We start from the raw sequence: 9,373 nt of genomic DNA on the forward strand, positions 1-9,373 counted from the left end.
CTCTAGGGCGTCCTAATGGTTAGCCTGTTTGGCTTGTCTCCCTTAATGAGATAGGGTAGTGGTACAATTTTCTTTAGCCCATTCTTCTGGTTTCCCATGTCAATACGCTTCCCTCTCTTGTCCACCAAAAAATATATTCAGCCTCCGCCGCTTCCTATTTTTCCTGCTGGATTCGGTTAGACTCCTTTATTTTAACTACTCCTCTGCTCCCATTTCCAGATTAGGCACACTGGGGAGCAAAAGGGAGGGGGCCGTTTCCTTGTTTTTCTTCTTCTATCAACACTTCTATCTGTCGAGACTTATTACCTCGGGTACTATATTCCCCCGTATATTAAGGAGGGGGGAGTTTTATTGCTTTTAACTTACCTTTGTTTTTTCTTGGTATTTTTCCTCATAGACTTAGGTCTCCCGCTTTTTTTCCCTTGACTCCTATTCAGTTTCTTTATTCACTTCCTTTGCTATATTACCAAGGGCTAGGACCTAAGGTACCCTTCTGTCTCTGTTGGCACCCATCGGTAATGCTCCTTCAGTCTTCTCTTTCTCATGGGGGGAGATAGCGGCCCGGATATGCTAGACCTACTCTTGTTTTGGTGAAACTTTGGGGGGGTAGGGGAGGGAGTGACCGCTGTTCTGCTTCTCCTGTTATTCATTAACTCTATTCCTATACGAATTTTTCGTACGTCCTTCTCTTTCGTTCTTCTTTACATATGTACGGTTTTCGTGGTTACTTTTTCTAGGATTTCTGGCTGTGGGGTGTTGGGACTAGGAGGTTTCTCTCGCTTTGGGTAATTCATACTATTTCTCTTAGGGAATTAATTTTGGCTAGGTTGACTGCTGGTAAGGTTAAGCAAGTAGAGGAGTCCGGAGATGCTTTCCTCTACCTTTCTGCGATTCATACTTTTATTGAGTTAGAGGGTATTTGAGCTAGTCCGGTTTATTAGTCCTTGGGACTTCCACATTTTTCATTATCCCCTATTATTTATACCCAGGGATTTTCACTGTTTTATCATTCGTCTTTTGGAATCCCTGAAAATTCTTTCAAGGAGCAACTACTCCTTTAGATTCCCTCTGACCTTCCCTTAATATAACTGGGGTCTCCTTCTATTCTTCTCCATAGTACTCTTGGGAGTTTTTTTCCCACTGTTCTAGTGTTTGTTGCTCCTCCCCCAATGCCTCCTTAGGTGACTCCTGTTTTTGCCCCGTGTGTGAACTTGGTAAGGGGTCTCATCTCCGCCATATGCCCTTAGTCTCTTTGGGACAGGTTCAGATCCTAGTCGGCTCTATGCTTGTTATTATTGCTTCCTTGGTCTAATCATTAACTGCCCTCCCATTCCTTTTTCCCGTCCTTCGACAGTGTTGTTGTCAGTTCGTTCGGGATACAGGGAATTTCTATCTTATAGTTTCCTTGTTAATCCCTGAGGAGAGGTTGGTGCACCTTCCGGGTTTCCAGTTTGTAGGGGAGGCATTTTCTTTTCAACGCTTATTCCTACTCTGGGTGCTGTATGTGTCCACGTGAGTTATAAGTAATTACCCCACATTTCCCTCCTCCGTTCCTTGGGGGATCACCCAAGATACTTGGGGTTTTAGGTACCTTCTTATTCTTAGCTGTTGCAGTATTTCGGATTTACATGGAGATTCAAGCTTCACTTCTCAGAAGGGGTGGTGGGGTGCCTCAAATTTCTTTTTACTTAATCCTGGATTTGGTGTTCCACCAGATTGTTTTGGGGCGTAGATGTTATTGCTCGGTTAGTTATAGAGGGGAGTTCTGTTTATCGTTTTAGTTTTACTCCTCTGGCATTCTTGCGTATTGTTTACGGGAGTTGCATTTGGTAGTTTTTCACGTGCTCGGGTTTGTCTATAGTCGGCGCTCTCGGCTTCCCCTGTCGTTTTCTCTGGACATACCTTTGGGTCCATTTAGGTAATCAACTTCCTCTGGGAGATTGTTTCCTCCTCCCTTTAATCACTCTTTGCTGGTTTCTCCTATTTCATGTCTGTGGCTCCTCGCGTTTGGTGTTGGCCTGTTTTTCCTAGGCTTCTGAGATCCCGCCAATCCTTCGCCTCTGCTGTTATTCCTATCATCCACATTATCCATCCTTTAGGACTTCTCTTGGCTGCCAGTTAATAACTCACTTCCCTGGGCAGGGTTTTATTCGGGTGCACTACTGGTTTCCTACTTCCTGTTCTTGTGGACTCCATATTTGAGGTTCTCATGGTTGTTGTTCTAATTAAATCATTTATTTTTGGTTGTTTATCAATACGTTTGGGGACGCTGGTCCTTGTCTGCTTGTTGTTTTATCCTTATTTCTCTTCCCATGGATCCCATTATTCTGTCGTTGTAGACCTGTACTGAGGGGGGGAGCCAGGAGGCCTCCCCATCCTTAACTCTCCCTAAATTATTTTCCCCTGGGTCATATAGGGTTTATTCAATCGCTGTTGTCTTCTTATTGGATTCCTGATTCTTTCGGGCATTGGGGGTTTTTAGGTTTCTTTCTTGCCTGTATATCATTCTTGGTTCCTGTAGGTCTATTGTATGCCCCCCTGCACTGGGGGTGTCCTTTTCCGTCAGACTCCAGGATTCATTCTCCTCTGTTTTCTCCTTAAGGGTCATTTTGCACCCCACAGTGTTTTTGGTCCCCCCCCATTGGAAGGCCACGACTGTTTTTCTGGTCATTCTCTTTCCTTTCCTCTCTCCTGCTTGGCCCTTTCTCATATTTTCTTCTGCATCTCTCTCTTATAACAATGTTTCCACCAGGTATCCTTCCTTGCCCTGGGGTTTCTTACGACTACGCCTTTACATTGTTGTTTGGCCTCCTCAGTTTACTCCTGTTGGCCTGTATCCTGGGAAAATAGCCTCCTCCTAGTTTCCCAGTCGCGTTGCTTTTCCCCGGCCAGGATTTGTCAGATTACAGAAACTTTCCCCTTCGGATTTCTTCTTTGAAATATTTTTTTTACCATTGCCCCCAGTGGTTGTCTGCTTATATCTATATTCAGATCATATCATAATCGCCACCTCGCTAGTCCCCAGTTCCCTTCTACTAAAGTTGCTGGTCTGTATTCTCTCTTATTCTGTGTCCTCTGTGGCTATCTTGTATAAATATTCCTTATATTTTTCAGTACGTGTGGTTTAGTCCTTCCCCCTATCTTTAATTCTGTTGGGCTGCCCCACATCTCCTTTTTTTCTCTTCCCTCCACTGCTTTTGTTCATTTATACTACTTCTTACTGTGGGTCAGAGCTGATGATGCTTCCCCTGTTGTGTTTCATTTTCTTATTCCCCTAATAATATATATTCTTAATCATGTTTCCCCAGCGTGGTTGTCTGCGATCTTTCCGTTTCTTGTTACGCCCACTTCTCTACAGGACCTGAATTTTTAGAATTAACCCGGCTTGGTTGACTCTTATCTGTCCCCTTTGTGACTGGTGTATAGCCCTTTCATCTGTATTTGGTGTGGCAAGTCATAATATCGTAATTTATCCTTCTTACAGCCATTATCCCTGTATATTGATATTGAGGGTAAATTTTGGCAGTTTCCGTCCAGTTGCCCCCTGTTTTGTTTCTTCTCTTCTTTCAAGCTGTTTCTATCATTTTTGGGGTCCCCTGTTTCTAGTAACTATTGTAGACACATTATGCCAAATATTTCCCCTTGATTCGTTTTGTCATATATTTGATTCTCTTATACGCGTCTTTAAATCTGCTGCATGCTCTATATTTTCCCTCCTCTGCCAGTTGTGGTTGCTTACTGCGGGTCGTGGTTTCTCGCTGATTCTTCCCTGTCCTGCTTTACATTATGCGCCCTTGTCCAGGGGTTTGTAGGGGTTAACCTATTTTTCTATGCTGCAATTCTTTTACTTCTGGTTCGTTCTTCTCCCTGCCTTTGGGTGTTTCCTGATATTCTTCGACTGCTGTTGATAATATACACTAGGTCTTATCAGTAAATTTGTAAGCATCACCTGACCCTTTCCTGCCATTCTATATTTCTTTGCTTGCTGACTGCTTAGCACGGGACGATAACTTTCTGTATATCATCCTCCTGCATATTCCTTATGCCAAAGAAAATATCATATAAGCCACAATATCTTGGATCCAGCTACTTCTAGATTTATCTTTTTGCTTTGTGGGAGTTAAAATTATATTATTATAAGGCATTAAAGCATAATGAGTTCCTCTTTTATTCAGATGATCCTCACAACAACTCACCAATATTTCGGAGAATCTGGGTTAGGTAATCATGTGGAATAACACACAATATCTTTATAAATCTATTCGACTCAGCATTAAAGGAGGGAATTCGTCTATTATTTGCTATATATCCAGATAGCATTACAATTAAGACTAATATAAAAACCATATCACTGCCAAAATGATCGCTTATCTATTCACTCCCCTTCATTTTTCAGAAGAACCTCATAACTCTAGGGTTGTGTAAGAGTTCTCTATAGGACAGGCTTTTAGGTTAATAGTAGATTTTAGGCATCGTCCAGGCTTATACTCCCTTAAGCATAAAAGGGGTTATGAATACCACTTAAAATTCTACATTCGGCTGTGGTGAATAAGGAGACACCTGTTATAGCATCCTCCATACTTCTAGATACGGACAAAAATGAAGTTATTGTACTAGTTATTATACTTCAGGAAGTTAGGATAGATTCAAGATATTAACTGTCGTTATTCCTCTTCTTATATATTAGAAAACATGAAACCTCTGATTTCATATATCCATCTGGTCAGAGAGAAAGATCTGTTGCTCACATTATCCCTTAGGCGTCACCCCTACTGTGTTTCTTGGTTTTATGCTTTGGGTTTAGTGTCTAATCTTCATCCCCCGAGCATCCTTCCCCGTATCCCCTCTTCTAGTGTTGTCTCTTCTGTATGTATTAATTATGTACCCTCCTTCTTAAGCATTTCCACTTTGACCGTCATGTTGATATCCCCACTGGTTTCTGGGGTATTTATATGGTCTTACATATATCTCCCTCCGTTCTTTGAAGTAGATAATTTTCTCAAATATGTCAGCGGCATTCTTATATACACTTTATTATAGTCATCCGCTCCTAGTGGTTGGCTCCCCCCTCCTTCTAGATTAATGATTTTTTAATATCTTATGTGTATTCCTATGCTCATTTTATCCTCTTCCCTCGGTCCATGTTATTATTATTCCTAACTCTCCACGAGAATCAGTTCGTTCTATATAGTACTATTCCTTTTATAATTTCATATTCCTTTCTAGGTTATAAGAAATTTAATCTTTCATTTTACATAATTTTTATATTTTAATAGTACCGCATCGATTTCGAGTCTTGTTAAGAGGAAAATACTACAGATTAAGGCAGGTGTTCAAATCTTCCTTAATCATTTCTTCTTAATAGTACCCGGATAATTATTGAATCTATATTACAATAATATTGAGAGGGAATAATCACAGTTCACGACGTATTACTGTACTTACAGTGTTACTTTGTCTATAAGAAGTGCTTCCTATATATAAACACCCTCGGTATGTTGAAACCCCTTTTAGTGATAGTATCCCTCAGTTTCCTATACAGCATGAATAGCCTTAGGATTGGTATATGAGTATTCCTGGAATGGAATTATCCTACAAGGCAGTGTATTGGTGAAATGGTATGATTCTTACAACTGCCGTCCTCCTCAAGGAATTCGACTCTCTAACCCTTTGTATTATCTTAAACAATTTTCCTCCCTACACAGCACTGTTTTACATAGAATATTACCCTTGACAGAAGCTTATCCTCTAAACAGTTGTTGTAAGGCTAATTCTTACAGTTAATTCAAATATACCGGAGATATCTCGTATTTTCTATATATGTGTAACGCTTAGTGATTGGAACCCCTCCAAGAATACCGCTGAATCCACTCTATTATGTCTTACTAAATATCTTCTCTTAAATTATGGTGCCCCCTGCTTTAAATCTTGACGACTCCATAATAGAGACTCCCCGGATTTTCCTACTGTTTATGCAGTGATACTCTAGAGAGATCTCCCTTCTCACATACTTAATAAAGGTCGCGAAAAATGTATTCCTTATATATTAGTCCTCCAAGGAAGTGTATATCCTCCGCCTCATTCTATTCTTCAAATAATATCACTTGTTTCCCTAACATTTCCATGTAAACGTATTCCAGTCATAGAACCCGCACGATTATTTTCCTGATATCATGGTTCCCCATCGAGATGTGTTATCTTCATCCAATAATAGTCTACAAATAAAAAAAACTGTAAAATATGAACCTCGTGCAGAATAATATTCCGGAGACATGTATACAGTACACAAAATAATACTGGAGGTATAGACGCATGGTTAATATAATAGGACTGTATGCTAAGTGTACATTCCAAAGGCCCGTAGTCCTGTGAAGGGCGATATTTTTTAAATAACACTACACATAAATCATTATTCCTCAATTAGCCACGTTCTCCAATTAGTCGTATCTAAAACGCTATGTCATGAGGCCTTCACATAAAAGCATTCCTGTGACATTGTACATTACAAACAACATTTCCGCTAGAATCCTTGCATTGTCCATATGCAAGTAGTTCTGCTTCTAATGTATTACTCCGCCAATAATACATTCGACACAGCTATACCGCTGGCACTTGCGCGTAATTAATGGCTGGGGTTTTCCTTTAGAATGTAGCCCTTAATTGTTGACATAATACTATTTCATAGAGATCTATACTAATCAATGACTGATGTGGTCCAAATAATAGGAACCGAAATTTGGAAACATAGCCCGGAATTCACACACTTTTGCATTTTCGATGGGCATATTGTAGGAAAATGCTTATCTTCCAAAGGACGGTTCCTGAGAAGCTTCGTATTCCTCATACAATACTGTATTTTGAATATCATTGCACTCCACAAAATGCCACTTCTCATTTTCCCTTCTCTCTACATATCATATGAGTGCAGGGACAATAATTTCTTTCAAATGAATGTGCTACAAGCTGGGTGTTAGTTGTAAAATATTTTCCCTTCCTTACAATAACAGCATAAGCGGTAAACCTATACAATAATATTCTTGATACAGCTGTATTCTTTACCAGCATTGACACTTTAGACACATGTGTACTGTCTATATGATCTTACCGTTTATATAATAATACACCACATATATCTGTTCACTTCTTACAGTGGAGTCATTTATACATTACCATTCTTGCCAGGGACGACGGATAAGGATAACGATACGGCATGCATGTTCATACACTTTAAATCATAGTACTCCTGATACAGTATTATTCACCTCACAATGCTATTCCTAATATATCAATACCTGGTACACATCCGCACTATTCCTATAATAGTACTCTGGGAATATCAGAACTGGAAGGCAATAAGTAATTTTTACACAATACTACTTCACACGCCTGTGTACACTTCCTGCAAAGGTACCCTCCTAATAATAGGGGTTTACAAATTATACCTCCGTTAATATAATACCACTCCGAGGGGGTGGTATGAATTTGCAACTAGAGTGTTTTCCCTATAATATAAGCCTAAACGGTAAGCCATGAAGTTTCAACCTTCTCAATAATCGTCCTGTGGGGATATGTACACTCTCAGCACATTTGTGCACTCCAAGACATCACACTAGGGAGATATGAGTACACTCACAAAACTGCGCCGCAGATCATACGTACGTTTTATACAATTATGCCCCTAAATGGCAGTACTTTGCAGATATCAGTATAGATCAACCATTAATACATTGATATAACAATACTACGAGAATCTCCGCATTCGACAACATGGGAAATGATGACACATCAATACTTCCTTGTCATCCGCCCTTGTAGAATATGCATGGAATTCATAGAATATTAACCTACGAATAATGATACACCTCGGAAATCAGTATTCTTGACACAATAATACGGTCTACATTATAGTACCCCTGGCATAGCTCTACTGTTTAGACAAAATGATTGGAGGCCACCTGTTGGATTTGCAGAATCGCCCAATTCATATCATCCAGCCATTAAACCAACATGCGCACCCCTCAAATATTGCTATTCCAAGGACAGTTGTACTCATCAGGACAAACTATTCTGTACAGAACATTAGTGTTCTTCAAGTAATCGTGCAATTCACACATTAACACACTGGGCGAAGAAGTATCCTTCAAATAAAAATAATACATGAATTGGTTCAATCTTCATAAGATAGCTTTCTCAAAATGGTAAGAGGTTACGCGAAATATATCCTATCACCCGAATACATCACTTAATACGATTGTTTCAACTTCGGCATTCTCCAGATAGCCATATGACAAAAACGTCAGCTGACCCCAGATATCAGTACTATACATTCGTGTGTACTTTCTTCATATTGGCATTTCCATTCATGAATACTCACTAAGAGGCTGTGCCATTGGAATAGAAGTATTTTCCACATAACAATATTCTTAACGTGACGGTACTCTTGGCACACATGGACTGTTCTATAACATATTATTTTGAAGATAGTGATATACATTATGAAACAACACATAAAGGTGCAGATTAGTATGATAGCACTAGAGGTCATGCGAATAGTTATGCTACTAGGACCTCCATATGACAATATCAAGAAAATCTCCGGATTGTGGACCATTGAGAATCCAGACACCTTAGTACGGTTTAAGCCATTGCTGTAGAATACTCATGCAATTCATATAACAATAGTACACCTGCATCGGGGCGCAGCACCAGCGTTAAAAGCGGACAACACTATTCTGCCAAGAAACGTACCCCAAGCGGCCTCGTTCCCCTGGTGTAAGGAAACGATAAGCATGTCAGTACTCTGCACATATGAGGAGTACGGACAGCTCAAAGGGCTTCCTACAATACCACTCCAGGTAAATCCTTAACCTTGACAGAATTTTGCTGTCCAATTAACAGTATTATCCACGTAACAGTATTTTTCACATAATAGTAGTCCATGCACATCATGACTTTTAAAGCAGTAATACATCAGGGATAAGAGTGCTCTCTCACAGATCGATAGATTATTCATGTTTAGTAATGCTACCACATCAGTATGGTCATGCTATTTATACTTCACATACGTGGCCATCCTCATAAATACCCAAAAGAAGGAAGTAGCTTCATAATGGCTTCCCATAGAGAGAAGAAGAAATAGGTCCATCAGAATGTTAAGGAAGAAAAATTTCTAATACGAAACAATGAAATACCATACCAATTATCCCGAAGGAACCAACCAGGAGGGCATCTTCACAATGATGTAACGTGAGCAAAAATTTCCACAATAATGGATGCAGAAGGACATCTTCAGAAGGACGAAACTGAGAAATGTCGGGGATATACCAGGAGAAAAAAGAATCTTCATAAGAAGAATAAACAGCGCAAAAGCATC

At 39.8% G+C, this 9,373-nt stretch overlaps 1 protein-coding gene across 1 annotated transcript; it reads right to left on the reverse strand.

Annotated features, from left to right (window-relative positions):
* Window positions 1-2,419: 2,419 nt before the first annotated feature.
* On the reverse strand, window positions 2,420-2,710 carry C922_05257 (hypothetical protein; the record flags this gene model as incomplete). The annotated part of the gene is made up of 1 exon (XM_008820829.1): window positions 2,420-2,710. One exon carries the CDS (start codon window positions 2,708-2,710, stop codon window positions 2,420-2,422), a length of 291 nt encoding a protein of 96 aa, XP_008819051.1.
* Window positions 2,711-9,373: the final 6,663 nt, after the last annotated feature.

This window comes from Plasmodium inui (assembly GCF_000524495.1).
Source record: "Plasmodium inui San Antonio 1 unplaced genomic scaffold supercont1.49, whole genome shotgun sequence".
Classification (NCBI taxonomy): Eukaryota; Apicomplexa; class Aconoidasida; order Haemosporida; family Plasmodiidae; genus Plasmodium; species Plasmodium inui.